The sequence below is a fragment of the Bombina bombina genome, chromosome 11 (assembly GCF_027579735.1).
Source record: "Bombina bombina isolate aBomBom1 chromosome 11, aBomBom1.pri, whole genome shotgun sequence".
Lineage (NCBI taxonomy): Eukaryota > Metazoa > Chordata > Amphibia > Anura > Bombinatoridae > Bombina > Bombina bombina.
In genome coordinates, this window is record NC_069509.1 from 163,976,816 (window position 1) to 164,003,304 (window position 26,489).

The 26,489-nt window shown below is 37.8% G+C and overlaps 1 protein-coding gene across 1 annotated transcript in view; it reads left to right on the top strand.

Moving 5' to 3' along the window:
* The window catches only part of TMC5 (transmembrane channel like 5), a 197,784-nt gene that overhangs the window by 101,058 nt on the left and 70,237 nt on the right, over positions 1 to 26,489 (top strand). The window contains exons 9-12 of the mRNA XM_053694248.1: positions 7,516 to 7,667; positions 10,424 to 10,568; positions 13,178 to 13,333; positions 13,576 to 13,733. Of these exons, the coding sequence (XP_053550223.1) occupies positions 7,516 to 7,667; positions 10,424 to 10,568; positions 13,178 to 13,333; positions 13,576 to 13,733 (611 nt within the window). The remainder of the gene's footprint in view (positions 1 to 7,515; positions 7,668 to 10,423; positions 10,569 to 13,177; positions 13,334 to 13,575; positions 13,734 to 26,489) is intronic.

Here is a 26,489-nt window from a genome sequence, read left to right on the forward strand (position 1 = left end):
TTGTAAACATATAAGCACATACCTACCTTAATTTGTAAACATATAAGCACATACCTACCTTAAATTGTAAACATATAAGCACATACCTACCTTAAATTATAAACATATAAGCACATACCTACCTTAAATTGTAAACATATAAGCACATACCTACCTTAATTTGTAAACATATAAGCACATACCTACCTTAAATTGTAAACATATAAGCACATACCTACCTTAAATTGTAAACATATAAGCACATACCTACCTTAAATTATAAACATATAAGCACATACCTACCTTAATTTGTAAACATATAAGCACATACCTACCTTAAAATGTAAACATATAAGCACATACCTACCTTAATTTGTAAACATATAAGCACATACCTACCTTAAATTGTAAACACATAAGCACATACCTACCTTAAAATGTAAACATATAAGCACATACCTACCTTAATTTGTAAACATATAAGCACATACCTACCTTAATTTGTAAACATATAAGCACATACCTACCTTAAATTGTAAACATATAAGCACATACCTACCTTAAATTGTAAACATATAAGCACATACCTACCTTAAATTATAAACATATAAGCACATACCTACCTTAATTTGTAAACATATAAGCACATACCTACCTTAAAATGTAAACATATAAGCACATACCTACCTTAATTTGTAAACATATAAGCACATACCTACCTTAGGCCTAGATTTGGAGTTCGGCGGTAGCCGTCGAAACCAGCGTTAGAGGCTCCTAACGCTGGTTTTGGCCGCCCGCTGGTATTTGGAGTCATTGATTAAAGGGTCTAACGCTCACTTTTCAGCCGCGACTTTTCCATACCGCAGATCCCCCTACGCCATTTGCGTAGCCTATCTTTTCAATGGGATCTTTCTAACGCCGGTATTTAGAGTCGTTTCTGCAGTGAGCGTTAGAGCTCTAACGACAAAATTCCAGCCGCCTGAAAATAGCAGGAGTTAAGAGCTTTCTGGCTAACGCCGGTTTATAAAGCTCTTAACTACTGTACCCTAAAGTACACTAACACCCATAAACTACCTATGTACCCCTAAACCGAGCTCCCCCCACATCGCCGCCACTCGATTAAAAATTTTAACCCCTAATCTGCCGACCGCCACCTACGTTATACTTATGTACCCCTAATCTGCTGCCCCTAACCCCGCCAACCCCTATATTACATTTATTAACCCCTAATCTGCCCCCCACAACATCGCCGCCAGCTACTTAAAATAATTAACCCCTAATCTTCCGACCGCAAAGCGCCGCCACCTACGTTATCCCTATGTACCCCTAATCTGCTGCCCCTAACACCGCCGACCCCTATGTTATATTTATTAACCCCTAATCTGCCCCCCTCAACGTCGCCGACACCTACCTACACTTATTAACTCCTAATCTGCCGAGCGGACCTGAGCGCTACTATAATAAAGTTATTAGCCCCTAATCCGCCTCACTAACCCTATAATAAATAGTATTAACCCCTAATCTGCCCTCCCTAACATCGCCGACACCTACCTTCAATTATTAACCCCTAATCTTCCGATCGGAGCTCACCGCTATTCTAATAAATGTATTAACCCCTAAAGCTAAGTCTAACCCTAACACTAACACCCCCCTAACTTAAATATAATTTACATCTAACGAAATTAATTAACTCTTATTAAATAAATTAATCCTATTTAAAGCTAAATACTTACCTGTAAAATAAATCCTAATATAGCTACAATATAAATAATAATTATATTATAGCTATTTTAGGATTAATATTTATTTTACAGGCAACTTGGTATTTATTTTAACCAGGTACAATAGCTATTAAATAGTTAAGAACTATTTAATAGTTACCTAGTTAAAATAATTACAAATTTACCTGTAAAATAAATCCTAACCTAAGATATAATTAAACCTAACACTACCCTATCAATAAAATAATTAAATAAACTACCTACAATTACCTACAATTAACCTAACACTACACTATCAATAAATTCAATAAACACAATTGCTACAAATAAATACAATTAAATAAACTAGCTAAAGTACAAAAAATAAAAAAGAACTAAGTTACAGAAAATAAAAAAATATTTACAAACATAAGAAAAATATTACAACAATTTTAAACTAATTACACCTACTCTAAGCCCCCTAATAAAACAACAAAGCCCCCCAAAATAAAAAATTCCCTACCCTATTCTAAATTAAAAAATTACAAGCTCTTTTACCTTACCAGCCCTTAACAGGGCCCTTTGCGGGGCATGCCCCAAGAAGTTCAGCTCTTTTGCCTGTAAAAAAAAACATACAATACCCCCCCCCCAACATTACAACCCACCACCCACATACCCCTAATCTAACCCAAACCCCCCTTAAATAAACCTAACACTAAGCCCCTGAAGATCTTCCTACCTTGTCTTCACCTCACCGGGTATCACCGATCGGTCCTGGCTCCGATATCTTCATCCAACCCAAGCGGGGGCTAGACATCCACTGAAGAAGTCCAGAAGAGGGTCCAAAGTCTTCCTCCTATCCGGCAAGAAGAGGACATCCGGACCGGCAAACATCTTCTCCAAGCGGCATCTTCGATATTCTTCCATCCGGAGCGAAGCGGCAGGATCCTGAAGACCCCCAGCGCGGAACATCCATCCGGACCGACGACTGAACGACGAATGACGGTTCCTTTAAGGGACGTCATCCAAGATGGCGTCCCTCGAATTCCGATTGGCTGATAGGATTCTATCAGCCAATCGGAATTAAGGTATGAATTTTCTGATTGGCTGAAGGAATCAGCCAATCAGAATCTAGTTCAATCCGATTGGCTGATCCAATCAGCCAATCAGATTGAGCTCGCATTCTATTGGCTGATCGGAACAGCCAATAGAATGCGAGCTCAATCTGATTGGCTGATTGGATCAGCCAATCGGATTGAACTTGATTCTGATTGGCTGATTCCTTCAGCCAATCAGAAAATTCATACCTTAATTCCGATTGGCTGATAGAATCCTATCAGCCAATCGGAATTCGAGGGACGCCATCTTGGATGACGTCCCTTAAAGGAACCGTCATTCGTCGTTCAGTCGTCGGTCCGGATGGATGTTCCGCGCTGGGGGTCTTCAGGATCCTGCCGCTTCGCTCCGGATGGAAGAATATCGAAGATGCCGCTTGGAGAAGATGTTTGCCGGTCCGGATGTCCTCTTCTTGCCGGATAGGAGGAAGACTTTGGACCCTCTTCTGTACTTCTTCAGTGGATGTCTAGCCCCCGCTTGGGTTGGATGAAGATATCGGAGCCAGGACCGATCGGTGATACCCGGTGAGGTGAAGACAAGGTAGGAAGATCTTCAGGGGCTTAGTGTTAGGTTTATTTAAGGGGGGTTTGGGTTAGATTAGGGGTATGTGGGTGGTGGGTTGTAATGTTGGGGGGGGGGTATTGTATGTTTTTTTTTACAGGCAAAAGAGCTGAACTTCTTGGGGCATGCCCCGCAAAGGGCCCTGTTCAGGGCTGGTAAGGTAAAAGAGCTTGTAACTTTTTTAATTTAGAATAGGGTAGGGAATTTTTTATTTTGGGGGGCTTTGTTGTTTTATTAGGGGGCTTAGAGTAGGTGTAATTAGTTTAAAATTGTTGTAATATTTTTCATATGTTTGTAAATATTTTTTTATTTTCTGTAACTTAGTTCTTTTTTATTTTTTGTACTTTAGCTAGTTTATTTAATTGTATTTATTTGTAGCAATTGTGTTTATTGAATTTATTGATAGTGTAGTGTTAGGTTAATTGTAGGTAATTGTAGGTAGTTTATTTAATTATTTTATTGATAGGGTAGTGTTAGGTTTAATTATATCTTAGGTTAGGATTTATTTTACAGGTAAATTTGTAATTATTTTAACTAGGTAACTATTAAATAGTTCTTAACTATTTAATAGCTATTGTACCTAGTTAAAATAAATACCAAGTTGCCTGTAAAATAAATATTAATCCTAAAATAGCTATAATATAATTATAATTTATATTGTAGCTATATTAGGATTTATTTTACAGGTAAGTATTTAGCTTTAAATAGGATTAATTTATTTAATAAGAGTTAATTAATTTCGTTAGATGTAAATTATATTTAAGTTAGGGGGGTGTTAGTGTTAGGGTTAGACTTAGCTTTAGGGGTTAATACATTTATTAGAATAGCGGTGAGCTCCGGTCGGAAGATTAGGGGTTAATAATTGAAGGTAGGTGTCGGCGATGTTAGGGAGGGCAGATTAGGGGTTAATACTATTTATGATAGGGTTAGTGAGGCGGATTAGGGGCTAATAACTTTATTATAGTAGCGCTCAGGTCCGCTCGGCAGATTAGGGGTTAATAAGTGTAGGTAGGTGTCGGCGACGTTGTGGGGGGCAGATTAGGGGTTAATAAATATAACATAGGGGTCGGCGATGTTAGGGCAGCAGATTAGGGGTACATAGGGATAACGTAGGTTGCAGGCGGTTTACGGAGCGGCAGATTAGGGGTTAAAAGTGTAATGCAGGGGTCAGCGATAGCGGGGGCGGCAGATTAGGGGTTAATAAGTGTAAGGTTAGGGGTGTTTAGACTCGGGGTACATGTTAGAGTGTTAGGTGCAGACGTAGGAAGTGTTTCCCCATAGGAAACAATGGGGCTGCGTTAGGAGCTGAACGCTGCTTTTTTGCAGGTGTTAGGTTTTTTTTCAGCTCAAACAGCCCCATTGTTTCCTATGGGAGAATCGTGCACGAGCACGTTTTTGATGCCGGCCGCGTCCGTAAGCAACTCTGGTATCGAGAGTTGCATTTGCGGTAAAAATGCCCTACGCTCCTTTTTTGGAGCCTAACGCAGCATTTGTTTGAACTCTCGATACCAGAGTTAAATTTATGGTGCGGCCAGAAAAAAGCCCGCGGAGCGTTAACAGCCCTTCTACCGCCAAACTCCAAATCTAGGCCTTAATTTGTAAACATATAAGCACATACCTACCTTAATTTGTAAACATGTAAGCACATACCTACCTTAATTTGTAAACATGTAAGCACATACCTACCTTAAATTGTAAACATATAAGCACATACCTACCTTAAAACAACAACAACAAATGCAGCAAGTGGTGGCATTTTTCACTTGTTTTAGAATGGGCCGTGTTGTGCACTACTCATATGCAGTATATAAGCCTGATACTTTCCTCTTGCTTGTTTATACAATAAACTGACCTTTAACTCCTCTATTAACATGATTGCTTTTTTTATCTGAACATGTAAACAGTTGTAATCTTACTTAAAGGGACAGTCTAGTCAAAATTAAACTTTCATGATTCAGATAGAGCATACAATTTTAAGCAATTTTCTAATTTACTTCTGTTATCACATTTTTTTGGTATCTTTATTTGAATGTAAGCTTACGTGCCGTGCCATTTTTGGTTCAGCACCTGGGTAGCGCTTGCTGATTGGTGGCTACATTTAGACACCAATCAGAAAGTGCTACCCAGGTTCTGAACCAAAAATGGGCCGTCTCCTATGTTTACATTCTTGCTTTTTCAAATAAAGATAGCAAGCGAACAAAGACAATTTGATAATATGAGTGAATTAGAAAGTTGCTTAAAATAGCTGCTTTATCTGAATCATGAAAGTTTAATTTTGACTAGACTATTCCTTTAAAGTGACATTATACTATAACATGTTTCCAATTACCTGTTCTACCATTTAAACAGTTTAAATGTTGGGAAACTGCTCCTTTAGGTTTATATTTGTACATTAAATACCTTTCTGCTAATTGAAATCACAATCCAATCAAATGGGCTGAGCTTGTAGTGAAAGCAGACCTCATTATCTTATCTGTATGTTAAAGACCAGTACTTAGAGAGAACAATAGATAATTAACATTTTAGCACCTATCTGTCCCAACCCCCACTGGGAGCATGATTTATTCTAAACATTCTTGTTTACTAAGCTTTCTATAACCAATGCTGAGGTACTGAAATTGTCTATATAGCTGGGGATGCAAGAGGTCAAATAAGGGTAAAGGAACTATTTGTAAACAATTGTATACACTCCAGCAGGTAAAATGGATAATTGGGAACACATTAAAAGGGAGGGGGGGAAAACATAGTAAACTGTCCCTTTAAGGTTCAATTACTTTACTAGAACTTGTTTATAATCTCCTATAATAAATTAGTGTTCTACAAAGAAGCATAGCCAGAGAGCAAAGTATAATCTTTTCTTTATCAGAAAGACTGAAGTGCGCAACCTAAAATGTTTATTCCTTCAGTTCAAACATTACAATTTATTCGTCAAGAAAAATAAAATATCTAAAATAAAGAGAAAAAAAATATAAAAACAATGTACACAAATAAATAATCAGTTTGGCTTGAGTTAAGAGTTGGGTTAGTGTTATGATGTGGTTATGGATGAGTAAGGATTTCACTTTGGGTTGAGTTAAGAGTTGGGTTAGTGTTATGATGTGGTTATGGATGAGTAAGGATTTCACTTTGGCTTGAGTTAAGAGTTGGGTTAGTGTTATGATGTGGTTATTGATGAGTAAGGATTTCACTTTGGGTTTAGTTAAGAGTTGGGTTAGGGTTATGATGTGGTTATGGATGAGTAAGGATTTCACTTTGGGTTGAGTTAAGAGTTGGGTTAGGGTTATGATGTGGTTATGGATGAGTAAGGATTTCACTTTGGGTTGAGTTAAGAGTTGGGTTAGTGTTATGATGTGGTTATGGATGAGTAAGGATTTCACTTTGGGTTGAGTTAAGAGTTGGGTTAGGGTTATGATGTGGTTATGGATGAGTAAGGATTTCACTTTGGGTTGAGTTAAGAATTGGGTTAGGGTTATGATGTGATTATGGATGAGTAAGGATTTCACGTTGGGTTCAGTTAAGAGTTGGGTTAGGGTTATTGTGTTGTAGTTGAGTTATGTTTTCAGTTTGTCTTATGATGTGGTTATGGTTGAGTTAGGTTTTCAGTTTGGCTTGAGTTAGAATTGGGTCAGGGTTATGGTTAGGTTTGAGTCACAGTTACAGTTAGGGAAGGTTAGGGTTATGGTTAGGGCTGTGTTCTACAGTTACCACTAGAATATAAGTCCACAAACAAAATAACACACCATTTACTAATACAGCCAATTGCTTACTCTCAACAATAAATATTTAAAATGTCATCACTAAAAAATCCCCAATCAGTACTCAGCATACAGCCCCTCCATAACAGTTCTCCATCACCGCTCCCCCCCCCCCCGCCCGATGTGTGATGCCCTCACTACATAGGGATCTAAACAGATGGTATCCAGATCACTGACACATACACTCACTCTCCTTAGCCCTAGAACACTACAGCGAAGCAGCACTCCCAGCACGGATGTCAGCTCAGTAAGACAAAATAGCTAGCTAGTAATGTGATCAGGATTAAATTAGGTCTATGGTTCAATATGGTTTAGAGTTACATTTAGGGTTGTGTTAGGGCACAAGAGAAAGCTGCTGTTTGTTGAATACTGTAATTAATAAGTTTCTGGTTTTTATCTTGCAGGGGTATTTTGAACATACTGTTTTGTATTATGGATATTATACTAATGCTACCATCAGAAAAGATGAAACTCTCGCACCCTACAACATGCAGCTGGCGTACATATTTACCATTGGGCTGTACCTGCTTGCCTGCTTCCTTCTCTTATTATACAGGTAATGTAGTAGAGAAGGGTATGAAATAAAACAGGCTATTAAATGCAGTAGATTTGTATAATCCTTAAATGCATAATAAACAGACAACATAATAGCACTTACTCTGAAATTCAAAAGGGCAGTATATTTGTTTGTGGCAAATTTCAAAATTTCTTTCCATTTCTCTGCCCCTGAATCACATGATAGCCATTAGCCAATCACAGATTGATATATATACACACTGTGAATTCTTGTTCATTCTCAGTAGGAATCAACTGTCCTGAAGGAGTGAAAGAGGACTCCATTGGCAACCTGTGAAGTCCATGCCCAAGAGGGTTAAGGCAGTACTCACTTTTGTTGCCAACGGTTTAGACATTAATGGCTATGTGTTGAGTTATTTTGAGGGGACAGCAAATTTACTCTGTTATACAGGCTGTACACTCACTACTTTACATTGTAGTAAAGTGTAATTTCTTCAATGTTGTCACATGAAAAGATATAATAAAATATTTACAAAAATGTTAGGGGTGCACTTGCTTTTGTGAGATACTGTATATACTGTATATATTTACAGGGAACACACAGTCCCCATGGACCGCAATATAAAGGTACTTTTCAGTGCAGGTTTTTTTCTATCCCCCCACACCTACCACTTTTAGCCCCTAAAAACTGCCTAAAAAACTAAAAGACCCTTTATTTTGGGGGTATTTGGGGCACTTTTAGAAAATTAACCAGAGATCTGATCTCTGTTTAATTTTCTGAGCGCTAATTGCTTGTAATGACTGGTTATTTATCAATAAATTAGCGCTCCTCTTGTAGTTAAGCCCTTAATGAGTAAACCAACACCAGTCCTATGACATATCATATGTTATTTAGCTAGTAAAAGTATTTTTAAATCTTTTGGTGGATATTTTTTTTTTTTCCATAAAACCTATAAGCATGTGTTTTTTATACCTAAATATGTATTTACTAGTCCTAAAGCCCGTTCACACAGGCCATTTTTTGCAGTACAGCAGTCCCACCCCTTGCGCTCTCTCCCTCCCCCTCTCGTTTGCTCTCTCTCTCTCTCCCCCTCTCTTTTGAGCTCTCTCTCTCCCCCCCAATAGGTTTTACACAGCAAACTCACTGGGCTGCCGCGCATGCACAATATGCTGCATGAACCCTTCAGAGTAAGTGAAGGGCCGTCTGCTTGCTGTGTAAAATCTAATGAGCTGAGTGGTCACTAGACTTGTGCGCGGTGTAAAAATTTGTTTCGGTTCATTTGAACCGATTCTGATTTTTTTGAATTTCGTTTTCGGATCGATTTGAATTCGGATTTATTCGGATGTATTCAGTTTGGATTCGATTTGTAAATTCAGAAGTTCGGTATGTGTTAGGTGGGATGTGCATTAGACTAGTATTATGTACTCTATATTAGGTGTAACCCATCAGAATGAACATAAGTAACTACCAACCTCACAGGTACCAGCTACACAATATGCACAGAGCTAGCAGAGGTATATAACCTAAAATACAGTACATAATGCTAGTGTAATACACAGCACATCCCACCTAAATACCAACCTCACTGGTACCAGCTACATATTGTGCCCTGCACAGAGCTAGCAGAGTAATATAACCTAACATACTGTTCAATACTAGTGTAATTGTGATTAGTCCATGGCCATTCGAATGTAACGAATAAATCCAAACTAATTCAGATTTATTCATTACAAATGCATTCAGATTAGTTTAGTTTCGTTGCTAAGGTAATTCGGAAATTCAAATCGATCCAAAGATCCGAATTTTACAAAATTGTCCGAATTTCGATTCGGAACGAAACGAAACGCACATGTCTAGTGGTTACCTTCTGGTTATCTGATCTTGTTGCCCCTGTTTGTACTAATAAAAGAAAAACTGGGGCATGGGGTGGTCAGTAATTTAATACATTTGGATGTCTATTACACGTCAAACCTTGCAGATTTGATTATTATTTACAGGGCAATTATAAATTCTTGATACTGAATGACACATTGACAGCCATCAAATTCCATTGTCAACGGACTTGATAATCATTAGAAGAGGAACAAATAGAAGAACAAAATATAATTATTTTATACAATTCAAGCTGTTGGTACAATTGTATCAGCTATTAAAATGCAGAAAAAAGTATTTATTTTAAAAGCAATAATTTTAATACATTATATTAAAAAAGGACAGTTAAAGATTGTCACAGATTGTTTTAAAGGGACATGATTATACATTTTTTAAACAATTTTCCAATTAACTTCTTCAATTTTGCTTCAATCTCTTGGTTGCGTTTATTGAAAAAGCAGCAATGCACTCCTGGGAGCTAGCTGAACACATTTGTAAGCCAATGAAAATGGGCATACAAGTTCAGCCTATCGATATATGCTTTTCAACAAAGGATACCAAGAGAATGAAGCAAATTAAATAATAGAAGTCAATTGGAAAGTTGTTTAAAATTGTATGCTCTGTCTGAATCATGAAATAAAAATGTTGGGTTTCATGTCCCTTTAAATATTCTGTTATATTGTAAAGCTCCTAGATACATTTCCTGGGCAATGTCAACAACTAAAATGAAAGAGAACGAAAGCTATTGCAGATAGTGATCTTATATGGTATTATAATAGAAGTTACATATCATCGACCTCTGTTTACAGGAGATTTTTCTTTCCGTTGGTAGCAAGTCATTTATTTATTATGCCGCTAATGCATTATAAAAGAGAGGTTGAACATACAGTCTATTGATATTGTTTAATCTTCTTTCTTTTCAGCATGGCTAAATCATTTCGGGACAATTTTATAAACCCAAGTTCCATCTCGGGAAATGCAGCCAAACTTCTGTGCAGTTGGGATTTCAGCATAACGAGTCAAAAAATTGTGAAACTGAGACAAAAAAGTTTAAGCACCCAAATAAAGGTAATGTAAAAATGAAACAAACCTATTAGTATCCTTTGACTTTCAGGGCGTTTAAAGCATCCACAGTTTGAGCTTTGTGTAAAGAGATCATCATGTGTAGAATGATTTTCTTTTGTCCAGAAAAACCGGTTTGGTCACAAAAAATTCTGTGGTTTAGGGTTAAAGATCTACACATTGCCCTGCACTTTGGACATAAAAAGGAAATGTTATATAGGAAATCTGAGAAGCGTGAGAGTAAATTAGCAGAGAGCTAGTTTCATGCTAAATGTAGCCAGTCATTGTAAGGAATGAAATTCAAGTAAGAGTCTATGTGCAATTGTGCACGAGTGCATTTCAGTTTTACTAGAAGTTTGCAATATACTTTCTATTAGTAAAATGCTTTTAGTAAAAGTCATTACTGATTCTCAGCGGCATACACACATATGCTGTGAGTGCCCGTGCACCAGTATTTAAACAAAACACCTTCTTAAACAGTCAGCAGTGGCGAATTATCAATATCCGACAGACATCGCTGAATGTCAACAGCATACAATGTCGGCATTTAACATTGCCCAAGCAGTTCTAGTGAACTGCTTGTGCAATGCCGCCCCCTGCAGATTCGCAGCCAATCGTATAGGATCGGGCGGATTGATGTCCGCAGCCTCAGAGCAGGTTGACCATTTAAGGAGCATCGGTCTTAAGACGGCAGCTTTATAACTGCTGTTTCCGGCGAGCTTTTCGACCCTTGATAAATTGGCCCCTATGACTCAAATGAAATATTCACAGACATAATAGACGCCACCAGCTCTCGAATACTTGTGCACGAGCCACTTACAGCATATGTGCGTATGCTGCTAAAAAAAACAGTAATAACTTTTACTAGAAGCATTTTTCCTAATGGAAGTATAGTATATTGCAAAAATGCTTCTATTTAAAACTAAAAAGCACCCATGCACATTTCAATTTTGACCTTTTATCCCTTTAAATTTTCAGGATTTGTTTGGAGCATGCAAACAAAACGAAAAAATTTCCAATTTACTTCCAATATCAAATTTATTTTGCTCTCCTGGTATTATTTGTTGAAGAGTAAACCTTTAAAAATAGGCAGAGTATCCTTTGTTGAAGAAGCATGAGCACTACTGAGAGCTAGCTAAGCACACCTGGGGTGACAATGACTAGGGGATATATGTGTAGTAGCCACCAATCAATAGCTAGCTCCCAGAAGAGTCTTGCTTCTCCTTAGCCTACCTAGGTATGCTTTTCAACAATGGATACCAAGAGAACTAAACAAATTAAATAAGTTATTTAAAATTGCATGCCCTGGGGGGCGGAGCTAATGGCCAAAAAGACCCACTAAGTATGTGGGTTCAGTGTCCCTTTAAATACAATAACTCTATGCTGATATTTATATTCTATAAGGTGTACTTTCCACTCAGTTCAATACAATCATGGTTGTCCACCACATCTTATACTGTAAGCCCCAGCTTTGAGATCTAGTGTTTTATTTAGACATGTACCATCCCTCAAATGCCAATATAAAAAAACTCTATCACCCCTAATTTTGAGACTTATCCGTTTAAAGTACCTGATAGTCTGCAATGCCCTTGCCCTTCTTGAGGTCCTGGGCTAAGTGATACATTGAGAGATTTTAGCTTGAATAACTAGTCCTCTTTCTACCTTTCTGCGGATCCCTATCTTTAGAAATAACCGCCCCTCTAGTCAACTCATACGTCCTCCCCTCACTTTCCTCATTACTGTAATGTTTTATCCCGGAAAGTTCCGCCCCCCCACCTCCGCTTCTCCTCCCCTATATTTAGAGCGGCTCTCGCCCGCTGTTCTCCTTCCCTCCCCCCATATACTTTGGCCCCAGAGTGGCCAAGACCAAAGCCAACTTCCTACATCTCGGCATCATTAGCGTAGACAAGTTAAAGAGTGACCCCTCCGCTGATGTAGGGAACATTTACCACATAATAGAATATAAACTACTGAGAAATAATTCTGTCACCCATGGGCATTTCCAATGGGAAGTTCTTTAAATAACAACTCTCCCAATTCTACTGCCATATTTTGATGCTTATAAATTGTCGATTATGTACTCTATATAATTACCTGTATGTGAATCCTTAGATGACAGTGCACTAATCCTCTTTGTTATTTGTTTCCGGTTATTGAGTATGTTTGCCCTAGGTTATACACAAAAAACTTGATTGTTCCAGTACATGTACATCCCTGTGTGGATACGTTATGTGATCTATGTTGGAACCTAATTTTCTCAATAAAAAGTTATTTTAAAAAAAAAAATGTGCATGCCCTATCTGTGTCATGAAAGCAAAAAAATGTGCATGCCCTATCTGTGTCATGAAAGCAAAAAAATGTACATGCCCTATCTGTGTCATGAAAGCAAAAAAATGTGCATGCCCTATCTGTGTCATGAAAGCAAAAAAATGTGGAATTCATGTCCCTTTAAAATATTTTACTATTATTACTCACTTCTCATGTGTGGATATAAAAATGCTACTTTCATCAGACTTGTAACATTACCTCACATTATACCAACGTGTATTAAAAAAATAAAACAAAATAAAGTTCTGCTTGAATTACAACATTGGGTTTTTGTCATTTTCATTTAGGAAACTCTTTCAGACAAACTAATGGAGGACCTGACACTTACTCTGAATCAGAAAATCGCTCGTTTTTTTCTTCACGTGACTGCGTGGCTTTTGTGCATTGGAACGGCAGCGGGCTGCTGCGCCGGCGTTTATTTCCTTTGTGATTATGTATCAATGGTATTTTATTTTATTTATTCATCACGGTTCTTATAATGGAACATTATTTAAACCTTTATTTAAACAGCCCCTGACATATGTATTTTTCATATGTGTCCTTCCTTAAAGTGGAAATATGGCAACCCTATATATATATATATATATATATATATATATATAAACATCAATTGTTGAAGAGTTAATGTTAACCCCCCTTTAGTTGCCTGAGCATGAATGTTTCACAATTTATTTGATTTCCTCAGAACACCTACCCAACTGCGCTGACAGAGCAAGCGGCCACCCTGCAGGTTCCTATAGTAGTTTCGATCATTAATGTTGTCGTCCCTCTCCTGTACTCCTTGTATGGACGAATTGAAAGCTACAAGTACCCTCGTCATCAGATCTACGTGGTGATTTTAAGGTACAGTGATATCTGAGCTTGGAATTAATCTCATTATGGCTATCAGAGAGAAAAATTATCTTGCAGATAAAGTTGTTTTCAAAAGAACGCTTAGTTGCATATATTGATGATAAACTAAGACCATTATTCCAATCCATTAGAAGAGTTGTGCAAAAAAAAGGCTTTTCAATAAGTTTTTTTCTATTATATATATATATATAGGTGACGTGCACTCATAGGAGGCAGGCGAGGCACTGCCGCACCTGCCATTTGGGGCAACTTGAAATTAAAAATAAAATTTTATTAAATAAAAAAAATTATAATTTTTTTTCAAAATGTTCTAATATTGCGCAATAGAGGCAGCAGGTTCTGCTTTCTGTCTATTGCACAATATTTTGCATTAATTTTTATAACTACCCGCTCTGCTGCGCCACCCAGTAAAGGTTATTTGTAGCTGCAGCGCGGCTAACCTATTATAGAGGCATCTCTAGTGAGGCCTCTTATTTTGCCGGGACTGGGAGCCTCAGCCAATCAACGCCGGTCATGTATGTTCTCCTGGTGATTGACAGCACGCAGCCTGTTACCCGTGGTAGCCTAGGCTCAAGTGAGACAGACAGAGGTGGATCCGGACGCCGGAGGACTTCTAGACTGACAACATCATTAGCTGCTGCCCTGGCCCCTGCCTGAGGAACGGACAGTGACAGCACAATACCGGTAGGCCGGGTAGGAGGTAAAAAACATAATTTATGTAAGAACTTACCTGATAAATTCATTTCTTTCATATTAGCAAGAGTCCATGAGCTAGTGACGTATGGGATATACATTCCTACCAGGAGGGGCAAAGTTTCCCAAACCTCAAAATGCCTATAAATACACTCTTCACCACATCCACAATTCAGTTTAACGAATAGCCAAGACGTGGGGTGATAAGAAAGGAGCGAAAGCATCAAAATAAGGAATTGGAATAATTGTGCTTTATACAAAAAAATCATAACCACCACAAAAAAGGGTGGGCCTCATGGACTCTTGCTAATATGAAAGAAATGAATTTATCAGGTAAGTTCTTACATAAATTATGTTTTCTTTCATGTAATTAGCAAGAGTCCATGAGCTAGTGACGTATGGGATAATAAATACCCAAGATGTGGAACTTCCACGCAAGAGTCACTAGAGAGGGAGGGATAAAATAAAGACAGCCAATTCCGCTGAAAAATAATAATAATCCACAACCCAAAACAAAAGTTTTAATCTTAATAATGAAAAAAACTGAAATTATAAGCAGAAGAATCAAACTGAAACAGCTGCCTGAAGTACTTTTCTACCAAAAACTGCTTCAGAAGAAGAAAACACATAAAAATGGTAGAATTTAGTAAAAGTATGCAAAGAAGACCAAGTTGCTGCTTTGCAAATCTGATCAACAGAAGCTTCATTCCTAAACGCCCAGGAAGTAGAAACTGACCTAGTAGAATGAGCCGTAATTCTTTGAGGCGGGGATTTACCCGACTCTACATAAGCATGATGAATCAAAGACTTTAACCAAGACGCCAAAGAAATGGCGGAGGCCTTCTGACCTTTTCTGGACCCAGAAAAGATAACAAATAGACTAGAAGTCTTTCTAAAATCTTTAGTAGCTTCAACATAATATTTCAAAGCTCTTACTACATCCAAAGAATGTAAAGATCTCTCCTTTGAATTCTTAGGATTAGGACACAATGAAGGAACAACAATTTCTCTACTAATGTTGTTAGAATTCACAACCTTAGGTAAAAATTTAAATGAAGCCCGCAACACTGCCTTATCCTGATGAAAAATCAGAAAAGGAGATTCACAAGAAAGAGCTAACTCAGAAACTCAGAAACTCTTCTAGCAGAAGAGATGGCCAAAAGGAACAGAACTTTCCAAGAAAGTAATTTAATGTCCAGAGAATGCATAGGTTCAAACGGAGGAGCTTGTAAAGCCCTCAGAACCAAATTAAGACTCCAAGGAGGAGAGATTGACTTAATGACAGGTTTGATACGAACCAAATCCTGTACAAAACAATGAATATCAGGAAGATTAGCAATCTTTCTGTGAAAAAGAACAGAAAGAGCAGAGATTTGTCATTTCAAGGAACTTGCAGACAAACCTTTATCCAAACCATCCTGAAGAAACTGTAAAATTCTAGGAATTCTGAAAGAATGCCAGGAGAATTTATGAGAAGAACACCAAGAAATGTAAGTCTTCCAGACTCGATAATAAATCTTCCTAGACACAGATTTACGAGCCTGTAACATAGTATTAATTACTGAGTCAGAGAAACCTCTATGACTAAGAATCAAGCGTTCAATTTCCATACCTTCAAATTTAATGATTTGAGATCCTGATGGAAAAAAGGGCCTTGAGACAGAAGGTCTGGTCTTAACGGAAGAGTCCAAGGTTGGCAACTGGCCATCCGAATGAGATCCGCATACCAAAACCAGAAAACCTGTGAGGCCATGCTGGAGCCACCAGCAGCACAAACGAACGTTCCATTAGAATTTTGGAAATCACTTTTGGAAGAAGAACTAGAGGCGGAAAGATATAGGCAGGATGATAATTCCAAGGAAGCGACAACGCGTCCACTGCCTCCGCCTGAGGGTCCCTGGATCTGGACAGATACCTGGGAAGTTTCTTGTTTAGATGAGAGGCCATCAGATCTATTTCTGGAAGTCCCCAGACTTGAACAATATGAAGAAATACCTCTGGGTGAAGGGACCATTCGCCCGGATGTAACGTCTGGCGACTGAGATAATCCGCTTCCCAATTGTCTACACCTGGGATGTGAACCGCAGAGATTAGACAGGAGCTGGATTCCGCCCATACAAGTATCCGAGATACTTCTTTCATAGCCTGAGGACTGTGAGTCCCACATGGAAGATGATTGACATATGCCACGGTTGTGACATTGTCTGTCTGAAAACAAATAAACGATTCTCTCTTCAGAAGAGGCCAGAACTGAAGAGCTCTGAAAATCGCACGGAGTTCCAAAATGTTGATTGGTAATCTCGCCTCCTGAGATTCCCAAACCCCCTGCGCTGTCAGAGATCCCCATACAGCTCCCCAACCTGACAGACTCGCATCTGTTGAGATCACAGTCCAGGTTGGACGAACAAAAGAAGCCCCTTGGACTAAACGATGGTGATCTATCCACCACGTCAGAGAGTGTCGTACATTGGGATTTAAGGATATTAATTGTGATATCTTTGTATAATCCCTGCACCACTGGTTCAGCATACAAAGCTGAAGAGGTTGCATGTGAAAACAAGCAAAGGGGATCGCGTCCGATGCAGCAGTCATGAGACCTAGAATTTCCATGCACAAAGCTACCGAAGGGAATGATTGAGACTGAAGGTTTCGACAGGCTGAAACCAATTTCAGACGTCTCTTTTCTGTTAGAGACAAGGTCATGGACACTGAATCTATTTGAAAACCCAAAAAGGTTACCTTTGTCTGAGGAATCAACGAACTCTTTGGTTAATTCGATCCTCCAACCATGTCTTTGAAGAAACAGCACAAGTTGATTCGTGTGAGATTCTGCAGAATGTAAAGACTGAGCAAGTACCAAGATATCGTCCAAATAAGGAAATACCGCAATACCCTGTTCTCTGATTACAGAGAGAAGGGCACCGAGAACCTTTGAAAAGATCCTTGGAGCTGTTGCTAGGCCAAACGGAAGAGCCACAAACTGGTAATGCTTGTCTAGAAAAGAGAATCTCAGAAACTGAAAGTGATCTGGATGAATCAGAATATGAAGATATGCATCCTGTAAATCTATTGTGGACATATAATGCCCTTGCTGAACAAAAGGCAGAATAGTCCTTATAGTTACCATTTTGAATGTTGGTATTCTTACATAACGATTCAATATCTTTAGATCCAGAACTGGTCTGAAGGAATTCTCCTTCTTTGGTACAATGAATAAATTTGAGTAAAACCCCAGACCCTGTTCCAGAACTGGAACTGGCACAATTACTCCAGCCAACTCTAGATCTGAAACACATTTCAGAAATATGCAAAAAACAGTAGTATCCAGCACTGAGACCCAGGAAACAGGAGACCGGTGCAAGTAACTGCCAACTTGCAAGCAATAGTATGAAACACAAACAAGGTGGTCTCTTTGCAAAATTCCTTATTCATTTGTGTACAAGAGGAACAGGAACAAACAAAGTCACAACGTTTCTGGGCCGTGCCCCTTAATCATGTGATAAAGGGGCACGGCCCCGAAACGTCGTGACTTTGTTTGTTCCTGTTCCTCTTGTATACAAATAAATAAGGAATTTTGCAAGGAGACCACCTTGTTGGTGTTTCACACATTTCAGAAATGCCTGAGCCTTCACTGGGTTTATTGGAATGCGAGAGAGAAAAAATCTCTTCGCAGGCGGCCTTACCTTGAAACCTATTCTGTACCCTTGTGAAACAATGTTCTGAATCCAAAGACTGTGAATCGAATTGATCCAAATGTCTTTGAAAAAACGTAACCTGCCCCCTACCAGCTGTGCTGGAATGAGGGCCGCACCTTCATGTGGACTTGGGAGCTGGTTTTGACTTTCTAAAAGGCTTGGTTTTATTCCAGATTGGAGAAGGTTTCCAAACAGAAACCGTCCCTTTAGGGGAAGGGTCAGGCTTCTGTTCCTTATTCTGACGAAAGGAACGAAAACGATTAGCAGCCCTGTATTTACCTTTAGATTTTTTGTCCTGAGGCAAAAAATTTCCTTTCCCCCCAGTAACAGTTGAAATAATAGAATCCAACTGGGAACCAAATAATTTATTACCTTGGAAAGAAAGAGAAAGCAAAGTTGACTTAGAAGACATATCTGCATTCCAAGTTTTAAGCCATAAAGCTCTTCTAGCTAAAATAGCTAAAGACATATACCTGACATCAACTCTAATGATATCAAAGATGGCATCACAAATAAAGTTATTAGCATGTTGAAGGAGTTTAACAATGCTATGAGTATTATGGTCTGATACTTGTTGTGCTAAAGCCTCCAACCAAAAAGTGGAAGCGGCAGCAACATCAGCCAAAGAAATAGCAGGCCTAAGAAGATTACCTGAACATAAATAAGCTTTCCTTAGAAAGGATTCAATCTTCCTATCTAAAGGATCCTTAAAGGAAGTACTATCTGCCGTAGGAATAGTAGTACGTTTAGCAAGAGTAGAGATAGCCCCATCAACTTTAGGGATTCTGTCCCAAAACTCTAATCTGTCAGATGGCACAGGATACAATTTCTTAAACCTTTGAGAAAGAGTAAATGAAGTACCCATATTATTCCATTCCCTAGAAATTACTTCAGAAATAGCATCAGGGACAGGAAAAACTTCTGGAATAACCATAGGAGGTTTTAAAACCGAATTTAAACGCTTAGTAGATTTAGTATCAAGAGGACTAGATTCCTCCATCTCTAAAGCGATTAAAACTTCTTTAAGTAAAGAGCGAATAAATTTCATCTTAAATAAATATGAAGATTTATCAGTGTCAATATCTGAGACAGAATCCTCTGAACCAGAAAAATCCTCATCAGAAACAGACAAATCAGAATGATGACGGTCATTTAAAATTTCATCTGAAAAATGAGAAGTTTTAAAAGACCTTTTATGTTTACTGGAAGGAGGAATGACAGACATAGCCTTCCTAATAGATTTAGAAACAAATTCTTTTATATTAACAGGAACATCCTGAGTATTAGATGTTGAGGGAACAGCAACAGGTAATGGTATATTACTAATGGAAATACTATCTGCATTAGCAAGCTTATCATGACATTCATCACAAACTACAGCCGGAGGAACAGTTACCACAAGTTTACAACAAATGCACTTAACTTTGGTAGAACCAGCATCAGGCAGCGTCTTTCCAGAAGTAGATTCTGATCCAGGGTCAATCTGAGACATCTTGCAATATGTAATAGAAAAAACAACATATAAAGCAAAATTATCAAATTCCTTAAATGACAGTTTCAGGAATGGGAAAGAATGCCAATGAACAAGCCTCTAGCAACCAGAAGCAATGAAAAATGAGACTGAAATAATGTGAAAAAAAGGTGGAGACAAGAATGACGCCCACATTTTTTAGCGCCAAAAAAAAGACGCCCACATTATTGGCGCCTTACATTTTTTGGCGCCAAGAATGACGCCACATCCGGTAACGCCAACATTTTTGGTGCAAAACGTCAAAAAAATGACGCAATCACGGACAACTTCCGGCGTCAAAAAAGTCCGTGCCAAGAATGACGCAATAAATTGAAGCATTTTCAGCCCCCACGAGCCTAACAGCCCACAGGGAAAAAAGTCAATTTGAAAACAATTTCTAAGGTAAGAAAAAAATTGATTATTCATATGCTTTATCCCAAATAATGAAACTGACTTGTCTGAAATAAGGAATATTGATCATCCTGAATCAAGGCAAATATAAGTTTAAAGACATATATTTAGAACTTTATATATAAAGTGCCCAACCATAGCTTAGAGTGTCACAAAAAATAAGACTTACTTACCCCAGGACACTCATCTACATATAGTAGATAGCCAAACCAGTACTGAAACGAGAATCAGTAGAGGTAATGGTATATATAAGAGTATATCGTCGATCTGAAAAAGGAGGTAAGAGATTAATCTCTACGACCGATAACAGAGAACCTATGAAATAGACCCCGTAGAAGGAGATCATTGAATTCAAATAGGCAATACTCTCTTCACATCCCTCTGACATTCACTGCACTCTGAGAGGAAAACCGGGCTCCAGCCTGCTGCGAAGCGCATATCAATGTAGAATCTAGCACAAACTTACTTCACCACCTCCACGGGAGGCAAAGTTTGTAAAACTGAATTGTGGGTGTGGTGAGGGGTGTATTTATAGGCATTTTGAGGTTTGGGAAACTTTGCCCCTCCTGGTAGGAATGTATATCCCATACGTCACTAGCTCATGGACTCTTGCTAATTACATGAAAGAAAAGAGGGGTACTGATTGACTCTGTCTCTGACTTGTGTGAAGAAGAACCATTACTGGTGCCGGTGTAGTGTGCCACTGCTCACTGCTGAATTAAATAATTATTAACCGGACCGGTCCTCATGTGATGATCTGTGTCAGTCATGATAAGTTATGTAATGTACACCGGGTGTATATTACATCACTTATAACTGACACAGATCATCACATGAGGACCGGTCCGGTTAATAATTATTTAATTCAGCAGTGAGCAGTGGCACTGACAGGCAGTGGGAACTGGGGGAGAGTGCGGACCGCATTTTTACTGAGGTGAGCCGGCGGTGTGTGTGTGTTAGCTTAGATCCTCATCATGGACATGACGGATCAGCAGACTGCCATCACTGACACAAATAACTTTATCGATATCAATATAGAGGTTGTTTAAAAAATGAATACTTGACCTATTATTTAATTTGTCTATATGGCAAAACATATAGTTCTTCATTTTCTTTTCTGCAACTTTATGTTGTCGCAATTTATTCTATGCAATTTATGTTGAACTTGAACTTAACAAATTTCAGCACACTACTGCCACTGGTGTTCAAAATAACAACCTGCAACTCAAAAAAACTGTACTATACATAAGTCAAAATGAGATTTATTTGTGTTTTCAGATACACTGAACATTTCCTGATAAAGGACTCTCTTCTATTAATTAGCATCACTTGTAAAATGGCCCCCTTATGTTTGTATGCTCTACCAACTGACACATTGTAAGGCAATTTGTGAACAAGACATCTACAGTAATGAAAGTCAAATTGTGCCATGCAAATTCATGTCCCATATAAAGTAACCACAAGAACCGTTTGTTTGTTTTTGTGTGGCATACCTACAGTGAAGTTATTGTGACATAATTCCTACCCCCCTATACACACAGTCACACACACACTTGATAAACTGTGATTAACTGATTTACTGATTTGATGTAATAAAAATGACACAGCCACACACACCTGTCATTCAAATGAAAATCACAATACCTGGCCACCCTATTATATGAATAAAATCCACGAAAAGTAAGGTGTCTGGTGCTATACGACTGCAAAACAATACAATCTGTATACATGTATAGAGTGCTTAAAGGGATACTGAACCCACATTTTTTTTCTTTTGTGATTCAGATAGAGCATGACATTTTAAGCAACTTTCTAATTTACTCCTATTATCAAATGTTCTTCATTCTCTTGGTATCTTTATTTGAAATGCAAGAATGTAAGTTTAGATGCCGGCCCATTTTTGGTGAACAACCTGGGTTGTCCTTGCTGATTGGTGGATACATTCATCCACCAATAAAAAAGTGCTATCCAGAGTTCTGAACCCAAAAAAAGCTTAGATGCCTTCCTTTTCAAATAAAGATAGCAAGAGAACGAAGAAAAATTGCTAATAGGAGTAAATAATAAAGTTGCTTAAAATGGCATGCTCTATCTGAATCTCAAAAGAAAATTTTTGGGTTCAGTGTCCCTTTAATTTGAATTACCAAAATACACTCTAAAATGGTCAAATAGCCAACTCCATCCAATGTTATTTTCAGCCAAGCTATTAAAAACATTCCTGAAGTTTTACAGACTGAAAGATGTGTAATGAAGTGACATGCAGTGACGTCAGAGGCTGGTGAGGCACTAGATATGATACGCCGGAGAAACACATATGCCGCGGGCCGCACGTACCCCCAACAGGGCAGGTTTTAATTATAGCTGAACCAGTGCATACCTCAATATTTGCACTTAATGACAGGTGGAAAGCTGGAAGCCAAAACAATATAAGTGCACATATCTTGCTTAACTGCCCTCACTATCACATATCTACCCTATCTACTATACACCAATTTTCATATAACTGCATTTAATAGACACCACTATAATAGACACTAATATAAAGAATAATATGCACAGATACTGATCTAGAAAATCCAGTATAAAACAGTTTAAAAACTTACTTAGAAGCTCCCAGTTTAGCTCTGTTAAAAAGGTAGTTGGAAAGCCCACTGCAAGTGAGAATTGGAAAAAGCAGACACTTCCCTCTCCCCCGCATATGAAAAGACCCTTTAAACAAACAGGAGCAAGCTGGAGTAGGTATATGTCAGTAGGGTATTCTCCTAAAACTTTGGGGCTTGGTTAAGAGTCTGAAAATCAGAGCAATGTTATTTAAAAATAAGGAAAACTATACATCTCTACATATCCATATCTGTACCTTTTTTACTTGCGATGCCCTGAATTATTTTTCAAACCCAAATGACGATGTCATCTATAGTAAAAAAAAGAAAAAGAAAAAAAAGAGAGCACTATGCTCATTGTACAAACTTTAAAATGTATCTGTAATAGTGAAAAATGTAAAAATAGATAATATTTACATTTGTTTTATTATTATTTTAATAGTGTCTAACAGGTTGTCCACATTTCCTGCCATAACATTCCGTGATACCCCTAAGCAAGTGCTGTAACACACCAGTGTGTCCAGACAAGCTGGTTGAGATTACCTGTTGATACTTATCATGGCAGTAATTTAGAAAATGTGATGTGTCACAGAATCACTATACAACAAGCCTGTTGCGACACACACTAAAACTATTACAAAACAACAAGACAGCAGTATTATCCCACATAAATGTACATAAATATGTCTCATGCCCAAATAAGGAATATGAGATTATTATTTATGCAATGTGAGAGTTGTCAATATTCCCACTGCTGTCTTCTAAATACATTAGCATATAAATTCACAGTTTCACACTCATATTAATAAGTAAAAAAAAAAAAAACAGTTCTGTGAATTTTAATTCTGACTACTAATATTTCAAAAATTAATCTACATATATTTATTTACAAAAATAAATATATCTGGTTCCTAAAATGGCTGTTGTATATCTTTGCTTGCTGCTAGATTTGTAACAAATTTGTTAATCCTTGCATGAGATGACTTAATAATACATACTGTATAGCTTTCAGTACTATCTACTATTCCTTTTTTTTTATTTTGCAGCATGTTTGAACTTTGAATCATTTTGAACAGTACAACACCAACAGTTTCAAAACACAGTGCTGTGCCACTTTACTTGTGAGATTATAAGTGGGGGGTGAATTAGTATAGGGAGATAGATAGTACAATTTAATGAGCTACTATATAAGTATTTAGGCAAATGAAAAATATGAAAATCACAAAATAAAGATTACACAAATAAAAACGCACCGTTAAAAACACACACAGAAGATGATACGTTAAAATATGTGAGCCACTCTATAATTGCTGAGATTCTTATAATATAGCATTTGACTGTATGTTTTTGTGTAATCTTTATTTTGTAATTTTCATATTTTTCATTTGCCTAAATAATATATAGTAGCTCATTAATTTGTGCTATCTCCCTATACAAATTCGCCATATGTTTTAGCTTTTTGGATCACTTGGTGGTTGATTTCAATAGCGCAAATCCTTTTGTGCCTCTTTTTTATTGCACTAGTCTTGTGGCAATAAAAACAGAAAATGGAGGCAAACTCAGCAGCACCACAGTAAAACTGCACTTAAACAAATAATTACATGAAAACACAGGGCCGGACTGGGAATAAAAAGCAGCCCTGGAAAAATTAAAGATCAGCCCTATATTTATATATTATGTTAAGATAGATAGAAAGATAAACACACAAGACAACAAAATTTGGTATAAAATATTTATATATACATATACACATAGATATACAAGTGTGTGTGCATCTTTGTATGTACTGTATATATATAGACAAAATAACTCATTGTGTAGTTCACTAACAAATCTAGACAAACCTAGAGGTTTGTTTTCCCACAGACAATCTCTGAATTACATTGTTTCCAATGCAGCAAAGGAATCTGAGTAAAATATACAAATTAAAGTGAATGTAAATTTTTGGTTATTAATTGTTACCAACTTGTTCACACACTTATAAATATTCAAACCGCAATAATATTATTTTAAAATAAATAATGTTTATCGTTATTTTGATATCTAAACTTAGCTCCGTGCTATCCATTGAACTCCTCCCAACCATCTTCTTCCTGTTTTTCTCCATGCATCATTTAAATATCTACCGCCCACTCGATGACATCATTTTGAATCGCGTTCACGATTAGGGGTCTCATTTGCGCATGCGTTCACAATTTGGATGACAATACGCGCATGCGTTCAGCAACCAATACGCTGTAAACCTCGGCACCTCGTATCACATTGCGCATGCGTTAATACTCCGTAACAAAGTATAGTATATCGGGTAGTTCGCGCATGCGCAGTAGATTAGCGTGACGTAGGGAACAACTGGCCTGACGCCCCGGGGGTGAGGAAAATATTCCGAAAGAGAAGTGTCAATCATCAAATTTATGTGGGACCATAATGGCGGGCGGAGGAATCGCCGAGAAGAATAGAAAGTAAATTATGAAATATTTCTTTTTAGAATGCGATTTTCACATTTTGATGAATGAAACTCACTTTTATTTTTGAAATGACACACTATGATGCAGAGCGAGTAGGTTGACTTTACATGCACTTTAAGTACACAATGAGACACCTTTTTACTTCAGTCTGCTTTTCATCAGGTTTCTTTTCCGCCAAAGTATTGCTGTTCACACAGCTTATAAGCTTAGCTAGGATTAGTGCAGTGATTCATAACCATCCCAGGACAGAACTGTTTCATGGCTTTTGCTACTCATCAGCTAGAATAAAGTTAGAATCACTGCTGGGTGAAGTTGATTCCAGGCAGAATACAACAACATTTTAAATTAGGGGGGGATAAAAAGGTGAGTTTAAAATCCTCCTCTATGCACAAAATATAGACAAAATAACTCATTGTGTAGTTCATTAACAAATCTAGACAGGCCCAGAGGCTTATTTTCCCACAGAAAACCTCTGAATTACATTGTTTCCAATGCATCAAAGGATTCTGGGTACGATATGCAAATTAAGTACACAATGACATACCTTTTTACTTCAGTCTGCTGAAGAGTGGCAAAAACCACGAAACAGTTCTGAAACCACGAAACAGTTCTGTCCTGGGATGGTTATGAATCACTGCACTAACCCTAGCTAAGTTTATAAGCTGTGTGAACAGCGATACTTTGGCGTAAAGGGAACCTGCTGAAAAGCAGACTGAAGTAAAAAGGTGTGTCATTGTGTACTTAATTTGCATATCTTACCCAGAATCCTTTGCTGCATTGGAAACAATGTAATTCAGAAGTTTTCTGTGGGAAAACAAGCCTCTGGGCCTGTCTAGATTTGTTAATGAACTACACAATGAGTTATTTTGTCTATATTTTGTGCATAGTGGAGGATTTTAAACTCGCCTTTTATCTCCCCCTAATTTACAATGTTGTTGTATTCTGCCTGGAATCAATTTCACCCAGCAGTGATTCTAACCTTCTCCCAGCTGATGAGTGGCAAAAACCACAAAACAGTTCTGTCTTGGAATGGTTATGAAATCACTGTAGTGATGGGAAGTTCAGTTCATTTAGATGAAATGGTTCATTTTGGACAGTTCAATTAACTGAACAGATTCATCAGTTCACTTGAGCATGTGATGCAGAGCTGCAGATTTTATTACTGCAGACTCTCTGCCCGCTGATCCGATGTTTGAATCATGATTCAGTGTCTAACAGTTCAGCTCCTCCTGAGTCCTCACAGATACATACAACACAGTACATAGAACAAAGCATGCTGTATACTCTGTTCTTTGTACTGTGTTGTATGTATTTTCAGATATGCATATCTACTCTGTATGGCTTATAAATAAATATAAGGGTGAGACCTGCTGCTT